At 26.4% G+C, this 21,712-nt stretch overlaps 1 protein-coding gene across 1 annotated transcript in view; it reads left to right on the top strand.

Annotated features, from left to right (window-relative positions):
• LOC100202602 (uncharacterized) overlaps window positions 1-21,712 on the top strand; it is a 47,862-nt gene extending 26,150 nt beyond the window's left edge. The window contains exons 5-13 of the mRNA XM_065816406.1: window positions 4-120; window positions 4,273-4,413; window positions 9,043-9,144; window positions 9,232-9,399; window positions 12,612-14,146; window positions 14,256-14,344; window positions 14,649-14,784; window positions 14,918-15,164; window positions 21,381-21,712. Coding sequence (XP_065672478.1) covers window positions 4-120; window positions 4,273-4,413; window positions 9,043-9,144; window positions 9,232-9,399; window positions 12,612-14,146; window positions 14,256-14,344; window positions 14,649-14,784; window positions 14,918-15,164; window positions 21,381-21,587 — 2,742 coding nt within the window. The 3' untranslated portion in view covers window positions 21,588-21,712. The remainder of the gene's footprint in view (window positions 1-3; window positions 121-4,272; window positions 4,414-9,042; window positions 9,145-9,231; window positions 9,400-12,611; window positions 14,147-14,255; window positions 14,345-14,648; window positions 14,785-14,917; window positions 15,165-21,380) is intronic.

Here is a 21,712-nt window from a genome sequence, read left to right as displayed (position 1 = left end):
TAGGCAATAGAAAAAGAAGAATATAAACATGTTCATTTGGAATCTGTTAATTTCACACCTGGTAGTGAAAAGTTTCTTAATCCCAATGATACAAATATTGACATGAGCTTGATAAAATTGGTTTGTTTTGTTTATTTTTTACCTCAATTCCAGTCTTTAATATACCATAAAGACTATAATATTTCACAAATTATTTTGTGAATGTTATAACGATCCTATAATTTGTTTCAGGTAAGTCATTAAAAGTGTTAAATCTTGTTAGAGTTTTTGTTTAATAACTGGATCCATTTAAAAAGTGTATATCAAAGGGTGGCCACTGGTCATGGAAATGTCATGGAGATGTTATGGAATTTCATTTGGTCATGGATAAAGTCATGAAATTGCTAAATTTTTATTAAAAGTCATGAAACTTTATAAAATGATTTTTAGTTTTTCTACTAGTAATATTTTTAAAATATTTGGAAACAAAACTACTGGTATGTCTAGTCCAAGGCATTTTTGAAAAAGATGTGATATTTTTTCAGACAGTTTTGGAACTTTAGGGGTGTACACTCAGACTTTTGGTCGGTTGTTAGAAGGGTGACTGAAAGTAAATCAGTTTGTTAATTTTTGTCGCCTGTCGACTTCTTGAGTTCCCTGTTGCTATTTTTTATAAAAGTTTTGGCATTCAATGGATTTCTTGCATAATTATAGTCATTTTATTATTATTGGGCTAAATGTAGATCAGAAATAATTTGCATAAGTTAAAGTAATATTGGTAACTATTGATAACATTCACTTTTCTTCTTTCAGTTAAAGCACATGCCAATATATACACCATAAGGTTTTTCACTTGAATTAAGCACTAGTTTTATAAGCATCAATTACCCTATTATATATTTATATATATATATATATATATATATATATATATATATATATATATATATACATATATATATATATATATATATATATATATATATATATATATATATATATATATATATATATATATATATATATATATACATAAAATAATGAATGTATAATTTGTTCAAGCTCTTTTTATTCCTGAGAGTTTTAGTACATGACCTCATTGAAGAAGGCAAGCTTTGACTAAAATAAAGTTAGTTTTTCTTGGTATGCATTTAATCTTTTGTTTTGATTAAAAAAATTTAGCCCAACTGTTTTGTTTTTTTATCATTCTCTTTAATATGAGCACAGCATGTCTCAGAGGTTTGTGATCTCTTCAGTAGGAATTCAACTTTTTAGTATTGTATCGTTTTTAAAATTCGGCCACAACATTTTACATTCAATAGCCGCTTGGCACCTTTGCAGCATGCTTTCAACTAGTTTTGTTAACAACTAAGTTTCAGCAAGTTCCAACTATTGTTTAAAAAACAATTCAAATCAAATATATTTCGAAATAGGTTATAACATTTCAAGGAAATTTACAATAGTACAATTACTAATATAAAGTAAATACTTGAATATACAATATAACGTTATAGACAATGATGAAAATAGTAATAATAACTGATATCAATTATATTAATTATAATTATAATAATGATAATAATTGTAATAATAACATAATAATAATAACAACAACAACAATAACAACAACAACAACAATAATAATAATAATAATAATAATAATAGTAACAATAATGGTAACAATTATAATAAAAGGAGAATTTTAATAAATAACAGCAACAACAAAAATTTAGTACATAATGACAACAACAAAGATTTAGTACAAAGTAGAGAGTAGTTGAATGAAAAGAGATAAATAAATGTCAAAATATTAGTACTAATAATATTATATTGATATTGGAATGAAAAATTTAATAAAAGTATTAAAAATGGCAGATAGAAAACCAGAGGAGTTAGAGGTAAATGGATAAGTAAAGAATTTCAAAGTGTTAAAAATATCAAATTAAAAACTGAAGGATCATGAATTGATAGATATAATAAAGAATTTCTATTTTAATTTGTAAAAATATTTAATTGTATTTTTTTAACAAATAATTAAAAAGCTTGATTTTGAATTGAGCCTTTTTTCAGAGATTGAATTAAAAGATTTTAGATCAGTAGATAGTTTGTTCCATGAGTTTGATACATTGATATTTAATGAATTAATTTCCATATTTAGCAGATATTTAACAGTTTTAATAGGTGTTTTGGAATAACTAAGTTTATGCTACTAATGGAGCAAAGAGGATAGTGACAATTAGTACTTGTAAAGAAATTGTTGAATGATAGGGGAAGGTTTTTTTGATGATAATTCCAGACAAATTGGCAGTTAAGAAATACCACAAGGTCGCTTTTAATATATTAGAGATTAGGTATAGCACATTAGATTTAAAGTTATACTGAAAATATATTATTTTCAAGGCTTTATTTTGGAGATGTGACAACCTTAAAATAATTTGTTTACGGGATTGTCCCCATACTTGACATGCATATCTTATATGGAACCCAAAAATAGAATGATATATAATTAGCAGAGTTTCTAGATTTACATAATGGCGGACTTTGGCTAGCATTCCATTAGATCTGCTGAGTTTCATTGTTAAGTCATTTAGATGGCCTTGAAAAGAAAGATTAGAATCAATTTTAATCCCAAGATATTTAATAGAGTTTAAAGGATAAATTTTTTGTCTGCTTAGTCTGAAGTTTAAATGCTTATTAATTGGTGCCAGATTAGATTTAATGATGATCATCTCTGTTTTTTTAGAGTTGAGAGAAAGTTTATTAGAATGAAGTCACTGAACAAGATTTCCAAGATCATGGTTAATACATTTCTTGATTTTTTTAAGTGATTTGTCAGTCAGTAGCATGTTGGTATCATCAGCAAAATGGTAAGCAGTTGCAAATTTAAAAGAAGTATTTAAGTCATTACTAAAAAGAAGAAAAAGAAGTGGTCCTAAAACTGAACCTTGTGGGACATCATTTGAGCATTCTTTAAATCAGATTTAGTGCCATTAATGGAAACAAACTGTGTCCTGTTTTGTTGATAAGAAGTAAACCATTTTAGTGGGATGCCCCTGATTTCATAGTATTCCAATTTTGTGAGAAGGATGGAGTGATCCACAGTATCAAAAGCTTTTTGCAAATCTATAAACACCCCACACGCAAAGTGCTTATTATCTAGAGCTCTTCTAATCTTCTCAGTAATTTCAATAAGTGCGAGGCTTGCGTAAAGTTTGCTTGGAAATCCATATTGATGTTGATACAGGCATTTAAATTTTTCTAGAAACTTATATAGCCTGTTATGCATAGCCTTCTCAAAAAGTGTGCTTAGGTGGGAAAGAAGAAAAATAGGTCGATAGTTAGGAAAGTCTAGTGAGGAGCCTTTTTTATAAATGATTTTAGCTACTTTAAAAGCTTCAGAGAATTAGCCACTATTAAAAGAATTATTTATCATATTGCTAAGAGGTTTGGAGATTGTAAACGGTAAGTTTAAGAGGAAATGTAGGTATGCTGTTAGGTCCATAACTTTTATCACTTTTAAGATCATTATTAATAAAATTAGATACCTCATCTTCACTCACAAGATCAATAAAAAAAGAATTAGCATTAGGTAAATTAAGAAAGAATATTGTCATCTTTTTTAATCATAAGCTCCCAGTTGACTTTAGAAACTTCTAGAATAAATTTGTTAGGGTCGAATTTTTTAAGACATTGTCTATTAAAAGTTTCATAAACTTAGTTATTCCAAAACACCTATTAAAACTGTTAAATATCTGCTAAATATGGAAATAAATCCATTAAATATCAATGTATTCATGGAACAAACTATCTACTGATCTAAAATCTTTTAATTCAATCTCTGAATTCAAAATCAAGCTTTTTAATTATTTGTTAAAAAAATACAATTAAATATTTTTACAAATTAAAATAGAAATTCTTTATTATATCTATCAATTCATGATCCTTCAGTTTTTAATTTGATATTTTTAACATTTTGAAATTCTTTACTTATCCATTTACCTCTAACTCCTCTGGTTTTCTATCTGCCATTTTTAATACTTTTATTAAATTTTTCATTCCAATATTTCTTTTTTTTTCAATTTACAAAGGTATGAAAAGTTAAAAACAACTTTAGATTAAAGTAAAACAATATAAAATTACATGTAGCACTTTTCATATTATGAAATAATACATAATTTTAAAGAAATTTATTTTTGGTCTGTTGTTAATTTGAGGGCCCGCCTCTTTTATTTTCAATTTCTTTTTTAATATAATTAAAATAGAGTAAATATATATTTATAAATTTTTTTGCAGCTAAAACAAAAAGAAAACAAGCAAGAGCATGCACTATCTGTTACTTGTGTTACCCCAATAATTCCACATGAGAGTGAATCAAGTGATTTTAGTTTTATCAATCCCAATGATACAAATGTTTGCATGAGTTTGGTGAAGCGGGTAATTGCTAAAATATTTTTTTAAATAGTTATATTAGTTTGTTTTTTATTATATTTTAGTTACATTAATACTTATATTTATTTGTATTTGTTTTGTTTGTAAAAAAAGAAGAATAAAGCATAATGGTTCAAATCAAAGTTTTATCTAAGCAACTGTTAAATTTTTTTGCTATGCTTTCAAACTTTTAGATAATATGAAATATCAATTAATTACACAGTAATTAATGGGTATTTATTTTTTAACTTTACAAATTTGGGTGAAGTTATGGGAGTATGATATCTTTTTTGTTGGCCTGTGTAATTGGGAAATTACACAGGCCAAAAAAATTTTTTATTTATAAAACTCTTTTATATTACACATGTCAACAATAACTTTATTGCATTAATGTTGACACTTGCTCTTACTTAATTTTGATTGGCTGAAATCAAATCTGACATCAGATTTTTGTGGCAAGCTACAGATCTTTTACAAAAAACAATTTTTTATGTTTTAAAATATAGGTAGTTGACTAAATTTTCAAGATATTCCTCTAAAGCAGATAGAACTCATTTATAAATGCTAGGGTATAATTTAAATGATTTAAATTTTTTTAAAATTTAAAATAAAAATAGAAAATAGGTGAATATAAAATTTTTATATTTTATAGAAAAATGATGTTTTATTATTTAAAAAATATCTAATTTGTGCAAGCATTTGGAAACAAGGATGCTAAACCGATGATGATAATAATGATGATAAACTAAGTTATGACCTTACCGTGAGTATAATGATGATGAACTAAGTTAAGACCTTACCGTGAGTATAATGATGATGAACTAAGTTAAGACCTTACCGTGAGTATAATTATGATGAACTTGATGAAAGTTAAGACCCTGAGTATATTAAGATATAGATATTTAAAATCATTTAAAGTTATTTAATGTTAAAAGTTAACATATTAATATCATTAAACTTTTTTTTATATGATTTTATAAAACTTTTTGTTGATTTATAAAAAAATTATGTAAATTTTGGTTTTGAATGATATTGCAGACAACATTGTTTAATAAAGAATATTTATTCAGAAAGAAACTTTTGTTTGTTGCTTTCTTATTTATAAACTTTTCCTCAGTCATCTCAATTGATACTTCAACAGTTATCTGCCATCATGTGTTTGTCCCAACGCCTTTGGTAACGGTCTTCAATTATCTTAAGATGAATTGCTCTCTTTTCAGCAAACTGTTTAAGATGACTAATTATGTTACATTTGATGCAGATAATCTGTGGTGCTTGAACTAGACTGAGCAATGAAAGTCCACAGAGAAATATGAAAAAGGAGGATAAGTAATAAAATCAGATTCATTTTAAGAAATCACAGTCAACAGTAATTTTATTGTTAAAGTATACCTAAAACAAAACAGGACACATAAGTAACCATAAATCTTTTTTAAATACAAAAGTTTAACTTACTTTAAAACAAATTATAACTAAAACTATTATAAACCGCAAACATAAAAAACATTATAAAATAAAACTTTATTAAAACCACAGCTAGTTGCTGGTACTTTTTGGAGAAATACACTAAAGCCGTTAAGATAAACTTGTGTAAAATTGAAAAAACAACAAAACCAAATACAAAGTTCATGAACACCTCACGCTGTCATAAATACATAGATCAAATTTTGCTAACCAATCAAAAAACAACATAACCAACAACCTGCGAAACTTAAGTTAGTCTTAAAATAAAATAGTTAATAAATTATAAAAATAATTAATAAATTATTTTATTATATTAATAATTATTTTATTTGATAAATGCTTTAATTATAAACTTTAAATGTAAAAAAAAAAACGCCACAATAAAAATTAAAAAGAAATGATCCCAATAAAAATAAGATTTATGGATACACAATATATATAAGTGAGTAATACAAAATATATAAGTGAGCCCATTTGCTATTTGAAATTGATTGAATGATAGTAGGTTGAAAGCAAGAGTTCCTTGAAAGAAATAATTCCTTTCAAAAATCCATTGTGAAAAAACAAAGTTACTTATAAATGAGGAATTATAAATAATGCATTCATAATACTAAAATTTATTAGTGAAAAGGTTTTTTAAAGAAACAAATTTTTTGTTATAAAATATTAAAAATGTTATAAAATAAAGTTGAAAGGTTTTCTAAAAGTTACTCACTTAATGATAACAAAAATTTATCTCCTAGATACTAAAACATGGACACAAATCTCTTCAATGACATTAAAAATTTATGGTCATCATCAGAACAAAGGTTTACAAAAAAAAAACTCTGTTTCTGTTGTATGAGATATTTAATCTGATTATTATGCATTTTTGAATGCCGATTTCAAATTAAAAAACTTTGTTTTTGTCGGCAAGCTCAGTTTTTTTTTGCAATTTCCAATTTTATAAAAATACAGTTTTTTGTATTTTTATAAAATTAGAAATTTTATAAAAATACAAAATTTTTATGAAAACTTAGTGACCAAGATAAAAAGTGGGCACCACATACTTTGTGCCATATTTGCAAAGAGAGTCTTCAAGATTGGACAAAAAGAAAAAGAAAAATTTACCTTTTGGAGTTCCTGTGGTGTGGAGAGAAAAAACGAAGTTACTTATAAATAAGGAATTATGAAAAATTCATATAACATAAAAAAACACATATGAGGTACATTAATAGAACACATATGGGATACATTATTAGAACACATATGAGAGTATTTCCATTTCTGTGCGCGGTTTTTTATTTTTCTTTGTTTTAGCAATTAAAAGCTGGAACTTTATAACAAAAATATTTTTATCATATTTTAGGCTACCTGAATAAATTTAATATATATATTTTTATCATTTTTTTTTTTTTGTGTGTGTAATAATATCGCTACAGTTTGAAAATATACGACAATTTTCAAAACGCTATACTGTAGCTAGAAAAAAATGATGACTGACATTTCTCATTGAAAATATATTAAATATGAGTCGTAGAAGTATAATACTTCACTTGAAACATCCACAAGCAATTTATTTTCTAAAAAATATCTAGACGAAATTGACAAATTTGCAACTTCCGTGCGTTACTTTTGTGCGTGATCATTCATGAACTGCATTTAAACAATTGCTGTGACTCTATGATACATAGTGCTACCCTGTAACTTTCTAGAAATCTTTACTAATGTTTAAAATATTATTTTTAAAAAATCGAATAAAAGTGTATTTATTTAGTAACTAAAATTTGAGTTTTTTTGTTCCCTGTGTGATTCTGCTTCCAACTTAATTTATTCTTTGTTAACATTGCTAATGTATACTACTTTTTGTATACAAAATAATTATATAGGTTAGAATTAAATGAGAATAAATTAGAGATTAGCCAGTTTTATTATTATGAAAATAATAGACAAAACATATACGAATTTCCGTGCATGATTTTTTGGAAATGCCCATGAGATACATTAATAGAACACATACGGGTTACATTAATAGAGCACTTTTTTTTTTTTTTTTAATTCACCTCTTTAAGGCCCAGAAGGCCACTACAGATGAGGAGGCTACATAATTGTGGTTATAACCCTCTCTTAACTCTATAACTTCGAAACACGAACCTTGAAAAACAAGGCTGCTGCGCGGAGAAACAAGTTGAGCGCGGTACTACCAGGGATGTGGTGGGGATTGAACTTGGAACCTTTCGTTTATGAAGGGAGCGCTCTACCACTACTGCATATGAGATATGAGATAAATTAAAAGAACATATGAGATAAATTAAAAGAACACATATGACATCAATGGAACACGGGATTTATTTAAAAATATGACATATGACAATAGAGCACATATGAGATAAATTAAAAGAACACATATGACATTAATGGAACATGGGATTTATTTAAAAATTTTGCTATTTAGAATTATTCAGAATGTTTTAGAAAAAAAAAACATAAAATATAAATGAGATTTTACTAACATTATGATTATCTATTGAGTAAAACATAAATACGCTAAATTTTAATTTTGTAAAACAAAATATTTTCAAAAACTTTTGTACTTAGTGACGCTGTGTAAAAATATTTATAAATGGCACAAACAATAAACTTTAAAATAACAATTAGAAATGTGTTATTGTCATTTTTTTAACTTTATGTTAAAATTTTTGTTTGTTAAAATGGTCTAAAGATTTTGTTTTTTACATGCATCTTTAGATTTAAATTTTTATCCAAATCTACATCCTTTAAAAAGAAATATTTACTTATAAAGTAAAAAAAATTTTTTTAATCTAAAACATTGCTTTTGTGAAAACTCGTACAGGACTTGTTACTAAAGAGTTAAGATGTTGTGATAAGAAGGGGAGGTGAGGAAGGTGTTCAAAATAGTCAAAAATTGTGTAACATAATTTATGGATGACCCCTAATTTATTTGAATGACATAGCATGAAACAGTGAATTATAATTATTTATTTGAATGACATGGCATGAAACAGTGAGTTATTGTTATTTATTTAAATGACATGGCATAAAACAGTGACATCCATTATAGTTATTTATTTTTCACTGATTCTCAGAATTCTAAAAAAGTAGTGATAATATAATAATAGAATAATTTAAGTCTTTTTTTATATGTTTTTTATGGATTTCTGTAAACTTTAGGCTCGGTTAGAATATTTGGAGAAAGAGAATGAACTTTATGATAATCCAAATGACACAGGAAATATTTATTCATATTATCATCCATCTAAAACTAAACACTTGGTATAATTTTTTTCTTTAGTTGTATCTAAATAAATTTGATTTATGAAATAAAGTAATTAGATGTAATTTTTCTCTCTTTTATTACAGCCTTCTGTTCCATTTCAAATCAAAAATGTTTCCAAAAGTGAAGGATTTTCTGTTTCAATAAGTGACAAAGTAATAGAAACTAGTGATGTTAATAATAAAATGTCTTTACAAGAGGTACATTCTTTACAAGAAGTGAGCTGTTTACAAGAGGTACACTCTTTACAAAAGGTGAGCTATTTACAAGGAATAAGTTGTTTGCTATATTATAATGCTTAAAGTTTGTTTGCTTAAAAATCAGGGTTAGAATAAAAATCAGGGTTAAAAAACTTAATGCTTAAAGTTTGTTTGCTTAAAAATCAGGGTTAAAAAACCTGGTTTTTTTTTTTAAAAAAAACCCAGCCTAGTGGTTTTTTTTAGGTAAGTCAACCCAGACTTTTTTTTTTTTAAAAAAGTCTTGGTTTCTTTTTGGGTTTTATTTTTATTTTGTATCAGTTAAATTTTTTTTTTGTTTATTGATATTAAAAATTAGTATAATTTTCTACTTTAACTTTATTTAAAATATATTTTATATAATTTTATTTAATAATTTATAAAAAAATTTTTCAAATTATTTTGAAAAAGATTTTTAAACATAATTTAAAACTGTAATAGAAAAAAAAAAATTTCACGTTAAACCTATATGTATTGAGTTTTTTTATAATTAAAAATGTCAATGAGAAATGGGAAAAAGAAGGCTGTTGAATGGGAGGAAGTATATGAAGTTTCGATTGAACTTCAAATTTGAAACTTCAAACTTGAAATTCAAATGAACAAACTAGTTTCTCCGTGCAGCAGCCTTGTTTATAAAGGTTCATGTTTCAGAGTTAAAGAGTTGTGAGAGGGTTGTGACCACAATAAAGTAGCCTCAATCTGTAAAAATATTTGAATAAAAATTGTGATAATGTATTTCCAAATAATGATTCAACTATTACCTGCTCTGTTAGCTATTATTGTTGGTTATAATAGTTAATAATAATTGTTAATAATAACTTAGTTAATAATAGTAGTTAATAATTGATTTAGTTGATAATTTTATAGTTATAATGTTAATGTTGGTTATAATAGTTCATAAAATTATAAAATATCTTTAAAAAAAACCCAATAAAACCCAGACTGCTGGGTTTTTTTAAGCAGGTTTTTTAATGCCAACAATTTAGTAAGCCAGTAATAATAGACGCGACTCTGAGGAGATGTTTATTACTTAATCACTACACAAATTATGTTTATACATCAGCATTAATGTTTTTTTCCCCCCATTTTTAGGCCTTACAAATGTAAGTGTTAATGTAAATGTAAATGTTAATGTAAATGTTAATGTAATTTAGGCCTTACGAATGTAAATGTAAAACAATTGTTTTATGCATAGTTTTTATTTTGTACTCTATTATTTGTTTTGTATGTTGTTGTTTGGTTATATATATTTGTTGCATGTCTTTGTTCATCTTAAGTTTTTAAAAATATATATATATATAAATTAAATTTTTTTATTTTTTATTGTAAGTATTGTTTAGGTGTATTGCCTGTCTTATTTTTGTAATCATATCAATACATTTTTAAATATATTCTTATATTAATCTTTATTTTTGTCTTGACAACTGTCAAAATAAGTTTTTTTTAAAAAATAATTCTTCTCTATTCTAATGTACTTCATTTTTCCCTCAGACGTTCACTGCTTGTGTGTGACTATTCGGCTATTTTATGTCAAAGTTTTTAGGTAACATGACTGCAAAGAAACAATACAACTGTAATGTTTTATGTTAATATCTTGATAAACAGTTTTGCTGAGTTGAAATAACTAAACTTTTTTTCTAACCGAAATTTTTTTGCAAGAAGAAGAAAAAAATGTTGTTTTTATTTATTTATGATATCTTGTTTGAGAATTTAATATATAAACATTAATGCGAGTTTAATTTAATAAACATTAATACAAGTTTAATTTAATATATAAACATTAATACAAGTTCTCTCAATACTGATTTTTTATTTATTTAATAAATTTTCACTAAATTTTTGATACTAACATCTTCAGCTTTTATTACAAAAAATTATATTTAATTACAAAGAAACAGTGAGGTCACTTTTTAATGGCTTTGCTTAAGTTCTCTTTGTATGGGCTTTTTTTTGGTTACGCAAATATAAAAAATGTGGCATCCAGAATTGCGTTTTTACGCACTGACCATTGTCTAAATTTATACCTCTGTTTTTAGGTCCACATTTTTTTTTTCTTTTCTTTTTAAACGTTAATTGATTGGTCCCACTTTTCTTCTAATAGATTTTTTGGAGTGTTGTTTTGTTCTTGTCTCTATTTTCATTTTTGTTTCTCCAATGTATTTTTGTTTACACTCTCACATTCTTTTAGTTATATACTGGGATAGCTACTTGAGATAGTAGTTTTGTTTTGCTGCTTGAGGTCAGCAAAGGTTCAAATTTTTCAGAGCAAATTGATAATGCTCTACAGATAAATCCCTTAACTAGGCCTTCTAGGATTTTTGAATCATGGTTTGAATTGTGCTTAACCTGAATATTTGAATATTAACCTAAATAAAACAAAGATAAATAAAAAGGACTCGACCATTTAATTTGCTAATCATTAATAATAATCAAAGTAAAAAAGAACAAAGTAAGAATAAAAAAGGATGGTTTAAAGAAAATGAAAGTCTATACCTAAACGACCCAATACCACCATATATGGATAAGTGCACAAACCAGAAAAATCAGACCCTATGTGATTAGAAGTTTCAACAATCGGGATACCAAGTTATGGAATATGATAATATTTAGTAAATAAAGGTCAACCAATTTTAAATAAAAATGTATTAAATTAAAAAAATTTGTCAACTTTTGTAAAAAGAGCTAAACTGGAGTAAATCAAACATTGAAACACAGGTATCTTACGATGTTGTCGATTTAGTTTGTAATTAAAGCTAAAGATTATAGTATCAAAAATTTACCGAAAATTTCTTAAATTAATAAAAAACTTGTATTATTTGAACTCGTTTTTTTTAATTATATATATAATTGTTCACATATATATATATATATATATATATATATATATATATATATATATATATATATATATATATATATATATATATATATATATATATATATATATATATATATATATGTATGTATGTATGTATGTATGTATGTATATATATATATATATATATGTATGTATATATATATGTATGTATATATATGTATATATATATGTGTATATACATATATATAATTTTCAGATTCTACTAACTCTCTTGTAAAAAATAAAATCTTTTTTGGTTATGTGAGATTAACGTATTATTAAATTATTTCTAAGTTTAGTTAATAATTCAAGTTTAATTTAAGTTTACTTTTAAATTTAATTTACTTTTGATTTAATATGACTTTTGTTTAAGAATTCTGGCATCTCATGTTCCATGGACAGTTTAATTGACTTTAAAATTCATTGCCAGACAGGAGAGTTTCTTAATAAAGTTGATCTATGTACACAAGTTGTTCAACCTAATCCAAATATAAGTAAAACAAATAAACTTACAGACAAAATTCAACTTGATAAATCTAACATTACTGTTAAAAATGTAAGCAATGAACTTAAAGAAAAAAATCTTTCTCCTGCTTTACCAGACACAAAATCTGAAACATCTGAGCCTGCATTCTCTTGTAATACATCAAGCATTAACATCAAAAATAAAGAAATTAAGAGTGCTAATAGAAAAAAGAAATCACGTAAAAAAATTAAACTTTGCATGCCTTCAAAACAGCCAAAGACTGATTCAAAATATACTTTTGTTTCCTATAGCAACTTAAGAGAAAATGATATGTCAGTAAACGCTATGTGCTTGAGAAAGATTTCACATGCTACAAATGAAACAAAAATATTACATTGTCTAACTGAAAGTCAGACTAAAGTTCAACATCCTAAAAAAATGAAGGAAAATATTTTCTCTAAGAATTCAGCTGGTCGCATGGAAAAAATTTTAGAAATTAACTCTTGTGAAGAAATGAAAAAAAATATGAAAGATTCATTGCCTCTTAACAAAAGTTCTTTTAATCCAGTTGCAGAAAGTCAGAATAAAGTCAAAAAAACTAACAAAAGTAAGGATGTTTTTTTAATCAAAAGTTCACCCTTAAACTTGGAAAAAGTATTAGAATTAAATTTTCTCAGTAATAATAGTGGTTGTTTACAAAATTTTATTGACATTATAGATGATTCTAGAAACTTAAGACTAAGGACCAATAGATCTTGTAACAAAGATCGAAATTCTCAAGTAATTGCTTCTTCAAATCAAAATGATTCTTTGCAACTTACGCAACCAAGTCATCTTTCCATTAATAAAAAAAATCTTTTACAAAATTCTCAAAGAAATATTAATGATTCGTTAAAAATCAATTGTACTGTATGTAGCACAAGTTCTGAAAATTCTGTAGGTGCGAGTGCAACACCCATTTCTAATGTTTTGTGTCAAAAATGTATTTGTGCATTAAGGGATATTGATAGAAAATCAAATGTTAGATCTTCTAAACGTCTAGCTGAAAAAAGCCTACTTGTTCAAACTCTATTAGGTACTAAACGTCATAAATCAAAAAAAGATCCTTCTTATAAAGAGTGTGATAAAGTTCCAATACCAACTAAAAATACAGCAAAAATATTGACTTGTAGCACAACAAATAGTAATACTAATGCTAATATTATTGATAAAAAGACAAATTTAAACCCTGTATCCAATACCTATGCACTTCGAAGTAGATGTAAAAACCTTTTGTCTTTTGAAAACAACTTAACTGAAAAAACTGACCATGGTAAAAAAAAGAAACAAGCTAATAAAAAAATATATTTATATAAAAAAAAAAAGCCAAGGAAAAAGGTGAAATTTGTAGATAAACAAACAGAAGAGCAGCTAGCAAACGATGAACGCAAGAAAACAAAAAAGTAAGTTTTTTTGAATTCTTAAAAACAATGAGGTGTATGCTAAGTATTTCACAAATTTATAAATTTTGTTCAAAAACCTTGTCTCCTTTTTTAAAATTTTTTTTTAAAGAAAGACAGTAAGTATGTTAGATGATAGAAACTCAACGAAAGAAATTTCAAGTAATAATGACACAGTTTCCACACTTTTTAATAACACAGGTTTGTTTTTTAACTTTTTTTTTGTTTGGATTTTTTTGCGTTATTTCTTTTAAGAAAATTTTTTATTTTAAATATTTGTATTAAATCTTTGTGTATTTAATATTTGTATAAAATATATATATTATTATTGATAATTTAAAATATATTATAAAGATTTGTTTAATTATGATCTACATATGTTTTTGCTATTATTATTATAATTACTTTTTAAAGTTAAATATTTGAAAGTCATCAAAAGTTTTTTTAATATATTTGTATGATGTTTATGTTACCAATTTAACATAAACATATTATGTTTATGTAGTTATAAAGAAGCCAACTAAGGAAAATATTTGTGTAACAAAAGAAGTTATAAGGAAGCCAGCTAAGGAAAGTGTTTGTGTACCAAACGAAGCTATAACAAAGCCAACTAAGGAAAATATTTGTGTACCACAAAAAAGGTTTGTGTTAGTTTTAATTATACTTTTTAAAATTTGCACTTTGTTTGCTAATTTTAAATTTAGATGAAAAAGTATCAAATAAGTTTTCTAGTGTAAAATTATTTATTTACTCTACTATTTTATTTGGTAAAAGCATTTTGGACATTCCGAAACCATTCTTTACAAAGCAGCCAGAAGTAAAAAAAGATTATGTGCTTATAATGAATCCTCCTCTTGACAACCTAAATAATAATGCTATTCCGAATCTTTCCACATTGTCATCTACTACAAACATGTCTCGTCTGTCTGGTGAAACTACTGCCAGTTATTTAGGTCGTAAGAAAAAGACCTTGCTAAAAAAATATGGAAACAGAATTATGACACCTGATAGGCCTCCATTGGTAAATCTTATTTCCTATTATTTTTTTAAAACACTTTTATTCTTATGGATTTTAACTTCAACTCCTATTCATATCTCTATGCATTTTCTCATTATGTTCTTTTAAATTTTACATTTAAATTTTTGTAAGAGCTTGCAATTATATGTAAAAATTAAATTTTCAAAAACGATTTATTACATTACTTGAAGTATTTCTTTAAATATTTTATAATTCTTTATGCAATTATATTTTTAATATTTTCATACAATGATATTTTGCCCTTTGCATTTAATACTTTACACTGGCAGTTGACTATTTTCACTCTATTTTTAAATAACTCTGTTGCATCTTTTTTTCATTGCTGTGAAGCTGTAAATACTACATGTTTTTTATTTCTTTAATATACTCTATATATTTCTTTAATATAGGTTATATATTTAAATATATTCCCCTACTTGAAGTTTCAAAAATTTAGTAATTAATAAAATTCAATAGTTAAAATAATTGTAATTTAATCAAAATGTTTCTATAAATTTTATTCAAATAGTTGTTTATTTAATCAAAAAGTTTCTAGTTTTTACTAGTTGAAATTGTTATAGTTGTTATAATAATGGTAAAGTGTGTTTTTTTTTTAAATTTTATTAACTAGTTGGTTGTTATTTATATATATATATATATATATATATATATATATATATATATATATATATATATATATATATATATATATATATATATATATATATATATAAATATATGGCTATTTCCACGATGGAAGAGATAAATTTCGTGTTTAAAAATATCTTTTTTCAAAAGGTTTTATTTCTTTAATTACAGTTTAAACACCTTAAAATTATTGTTAAAATAAATTTTGAGTAGAAAATGTTTGAACCGAGTAGATAAATTTGATGAATGATAGCAACTGTTTGTTCTTTTTATTATTCGAAAAAGTGAGTAAAATTTGAGGGCGAGTTATTGCAATATTTTAAACAAAACATATCCATATTTTTGTTTAGAAAAAATCTTTGAGATTACATATATGTCTTGAGTAAAAAAACTTTTACTCTTTAAAAATAATTCAAGTGTTTTTTTGTCACATAGACATCTGCAAAAATTATGTTGTGTCACTAAGCTAAAAAAGTTTAATTATCGCAATGAAATTATGCTTTATGGCGAGGTTTTTTTAGAAATTATATATTTTAATGTAAACTTTTAATCATTACTAAAAAAAAAATTGGTCAAAAAGCATTGTATTAACATATAATTATAGTTTAAAAGCTGTTGCGTCACTGAACCCATCGACGGGATAACTAGCGTTTTATAAAATAGCGCCGTAAGGAAGTCAAAATATCATCCAAAAATTCAAATTTCGTTTTGGGTTTTCAAATTTTTCAAATTCGAATAAATTTTTGCATTTTAGTATTGTGAAGGGCTATTAGTAAATATTAGTAAACTTTTGGATTTATGTTAACATTTTCTTATAAAGTTGTAAATTTTTAAGAAATGTATTCAAAATTAGAAGTAAAAAAAAAACGTTATACAGAATACCAAGCTAATTATGTTTCTCGGAATGCTGATAAAAAGAAAGAAATGTCCAGAGTTAGATCTAAGAGATATCAAGAAAAATTGAAAGCCGATCCTAATAATAAAGCAGCTTATGCTGCTAAAGCAAAATTAAGAGTTTTAAAAAGTCGCGCTTTAAAAAGAAAACTTTTAAATCAATATCAAAGTCCAAGCTCATCTTTTAAAAACGTTCAACAAAGAAGAAAAGCATTGAAAAAAGTTTTAAAAGCACTACCAACTTCAAAGGAGAAACAATCTGAAATTTCTTTCTATTCTTTCAAATAGCTCTGCTTGTAAAGATTATTTGGGTCTACCTCCAGCATGTTCAAAGCCGTATGGTCTTTCTGAAAGCGATGTTTTAGCAGTTGTAATTTTTTATAATGAAGATGAGGTTTCCTAAATATCACCAAACAAAAAACATGTCACTCGAATTCAATTATCTGACAGAAAAGCAAACAATATTCAGATACATCATTTATATTATACGCTAAAAGGAGCTTTCGAGTTATTCAAGGAAAAGCATTTGCACATAAAAATTAGACTCAGCAAATTTTGCGACCTTTGTCCACGCAATGTAAAATCAGTTACAAAATTTCCGCATAATGTTTGTGTTTGTAGTTTGCATAAAAATATGCGATTTGCCTTAAATGCATTAACAAAATCAATTCAAGCGCCTTCAATCAAAGTTGGATCTGAAATGATAAATAACTTTGTTTGTGAACCGTACACATACGATTGCGCCTATTACAAATGTGTTGCATGCAAAGGTATGAAACAGTTCAATAAACACTTGCAAACTGTTAATACTTTTGGTTTCGAAGTATCCTGGGATGATTGGAGAAAGCCTGAAACTAAAACATATGCAAACATTGAAAAAATTTCAAAAAAGTCTACTGTAACAGAACTCATCCAACACATATCAGCGATGGGTGATAAGTTCGTTAAACACACATTTGTAAAGAAAAACCCATCAACAATTTTTAATAAACTGAAGGAGGTTTCGATGAGTGTTAATTCTGAAATTGCGGTAATCCAAGTTAACTGGGCTGAAAACGCTAGGTGTTTCTATCAAAATGAGCCACAAGCGGCTCATTTTGGTCAAAATCAAGTTTCTATCATGACCCTAGCAGTCTGGAACATTGAGTTAAAAACATTTGCCATAGTTTCAGATTCAACTGATCATACTAAGTCTTCCGTTATACCGTAGATTGACAAAATCCTTCACTTTATTCCTGATCAAGTCAATGAAGTACACATGTTCAGCGATAATGCCACTTCTCAGTTCAAAAACAATACTACTGTTAAGCGAATCACAGCCCTGAGAGTTAAAACTAGTCAATACGAAATCAGGTCAGCAGCAGATTTTGCGTTAGCATTACAAGATTTGCAAATATCTGTAATTCACATGTCAGAAAACGATACAAGACAACAAAAAAATGAACTTGGATTCAGTTCAATTTTAAGTTATTCAAGAAAAATCAAAGGTATATCAAAATCACATTATTTTTACGGTCAGAATGATAACGTTGTTCCGATGCTATTTTCACCTGAGTATAATTAAAATTTATTACAAAATAACAAAACTTTTTAAAATGTTTTTAATTTCGTCTTTTTGTTTTGTCACTGAATGTTGCGTCACTGAGCTGATAGTTTTTTTTCTGTAAAATAAAACGATATGAAAACTTTATTGTTTGTGGCTTTTTTTATGACTACCTTATTGCCAAATGAATAAATTACAACAAAAAAATTTAATAAGTCAAGCAAGAAATAAAATTTCAGCGAAAACTCTATTTAAAAGTATGCTGATAAAAAAACACTTTTTTCCGCGTTGCGTCACTGAACTCAAGATTTTTTTTTTTTTGCTATGTAGCAGTGTTATGTTAATACAATTGTGTTTAGTTTATATTATAAAATTTTAATTCAAGATTGATTTAGAGTAATAAAAAATTATTTTTGAGTTATAGAAAAAATTTCTATTAAAAAAATTTCTCCGCATGATGCGTCACTGAATTATGGAATTGGCCATATATATATATATATATATATATATATATATATATATATATATATATATATATATATATATGTATATATATATATATATATATATATATATATATATATATATATATATATATATATATATATATATATATATACATATATATATATATATATATATATATACATATATATATATATATATATATACATATATATATATATATATATATATATATATATATATATATATATATATATATATATATATATATATATATATATATATATATATATATATATATATATATATATACAGTATCGGACAAAACGAGTGCAACCAAATAATGCTAATTTAGTTTCTTTATATAAAAGTGCTACATTTTTTTAATTTAGAGAAAACTATGTAACTGTTTAGAGACAAAGTTCTTCAAGTTTTATTCATCACAAAGTTCATTAATTGTGCACGAAAATTAATAAATTAATCAAAAGTATTAAAAAAAGTTGATTTCCTTCTGGACAAAACAAGTGCAACTCGACAAAATGTTGACCAAGCTGTATTTCTCTATCAGTATTTCGTGGCGAATTCTTTGTTGTCGATCACAGCCTTGCATCTTTGAGGCATCGATTCGATCAGGTGATCAATGAAACTTTGTGGAATCGCTGTCCAGGCCTTTTGGATTTGTTCAAACAGTTGATTCTTATTACGAACACCTTCACAATTAATTCTGCGGTTGACGATCTCCCACAGGTTCTCGATAGGGTTGAGATCCGGAGATTGAGGCGACCAATCCATCACTGATAGGTGGTTGTCTTGAAACCACTGCTTGACTACTTTTGCAGTGTGTTCGTTATCTTGCTGAAAAACCCATTTTATTGGCATATTCCATTCAGCATGAGGTAACATAACATCTTTCAGGATATTTTTATACAAAAAACGGTCCATTAATTCATCGTTTCGATGTATTGGACCTAGACCGTTAGCAGAAAAACACCTTCAGACCATTCCATTGCCTCCACCATGCTTCACGGTCTTATGGCAGTAACGTAAATCGAGGCGTTTTCCGGCCGGTCGACGTACACGGCAAATGCCATTGCTCCCAATGATGTTGAACTTCGATTCATCACTGAACAGGACAGTTCGCCATTTCTGCACATTCCAGTCAATACGAGATGTACCAAACAGGAGTCTTTTCTTCTGGTTTTTTAGTGAAATCAGCGGTTTTTTTGCAGGGCGTCGAGAAAACAATCCGGCTTCAACAGCACATCGTCTGATTGTTCGGTCCGATACAGGCAGCTCTAATTGCTTTTTTATTTCGACTGATGATATCCAGGGATCCTTCTTAACGGATCTGACGATCATAGAATCCTCTCTAGAAGTGGTGGAACGCGGTCTTCCACCTTTGTTATCTGCTGCCAACTTCCCCGTAGAACGATATTTGGAACATAGTCTTGATACGGTCCATTTTTTCACGCGATATTTATCACAAATACTTTTTTGTGACATTCCACTTACGTAATCGCCAATAATTTTCTTTCTTAGTTCCAATCTAAGACTGACGGTAGCCACTTTTGCACTTGAAGTCATAAAAATAATAAAAATAAATAATCACGCTTCTCAAGGCTTACCGTGTTACATTTACCTTGTGATGATACAATAATGCTCTGTGGAACACAACGTCTTGGTTGGATGTGGACTGTATTGATGTAATGAAACAATTGTTGTATTTCACTTCTTGTATTGATGTTCTTCGATAAAACACTTTGATAAAACTCACTTCGATAAACTGTCTTGATAATACTGACTGATTGACTTCCATATACTTACATTTCGATTTACATGTCTCTTATATAGTAAAATGATGCTGTGTGAACCTGTTCTGGAAGATTCTAGATTCTTCTTTTCGATGCTTCTGGAAGCTTCTGGATGCGTCTGGATGCTTCTGAATGTTTCTGGATATTTCTGGATGTTACTGGATGCTTCCAGATGCTTCTTCTGGAAGCTTCTGCATGCTTCTGGATACTTCCTTTAATTATTAAAAAACTTCCGTGACGTTGACACGGACCAGACTTAAGAAAATGAAACAAGCCAAAAAAGTTGCACTTGTTTTGTCCGCTGCAAAATGGCACTTGTCAACGAAATTCTGCCTGTGTGTTGTTGCCTGTCAGCTGATTGCTCATGTCATGGCATGCTATGACTCCAGACTCCTGAACTGTTTGCTGTGGTAGTATAGTTCGTTTCGTTTTTAAGACGTAAAATTAGGAACACTTTTTAGCATTGTTCGATGTTGGTTGCAAATGTTTTGTCCAATACTGTATATATATATATATATATATATATATATATATATATATATATATATATATATATATATATATATATATATATATATATATATATATATATATATATATATATATATATATATATTTAACAACAATATGTAATGGTGATGGTTTTCAAGTTGCTTTACTCGAGCAAATTGGTAAATTGACTTTTTTTAATTCAATGATGATTATAATAATAATCATGATTTTTATTGATTAAAACAGTAACATTTCAAATAAATACAGTAATTTAGAAATAAGCAATTTTTTTGCATGTTAGTATATATTTTTGTGTGTTAGTATAACCTTTTATTTTTTTGGATTTTGAATTTGAATTTATTTTAGAACTCAACTCAAATAGAAATATCAGGAACATCACGTATTTTTGAAAATAATGACATAGAGGTATCTGCAATATCAAATCAAACGAAAATAAGTCGTTCTCGCCTTCTTAGCTTGGCTGCAGAAAATGCCACTCTTGGTATACCCGAAACATTAACTCAATATTTAAATAAATTCAACTCTCAGACAACAAGTTTAACAAAAAAATAGAAGAATGCCTTAGACATTTTAACCTTATACATTGTTTTCTATAATTTTAATGCGTTTGCTGTTTTAAAGATTGTTTATAATCTGTAAATTTAATTAAACACTCGTGTGTAAATGACGTGATGAAA

Source organism: Hydra vulgaris, chromosome 13, assembly GCF_038396675.1.
Source record: "Hydra vulgaris chromosome 13, alternate assembly HydraT2T_AEP".
Classification (NCBI taxonomy): Eukaryota; Metazoa; Cnidaria; class Hydrozoa; order Anthoathecata; family Hydridae; genus Hydra; species Hydra vulgaris.
The sequence above is the reverse complement of the archived record's forward strand: the minus strand, read 5'-3'. Positions and strand labels throughout refer to the sequence as shown.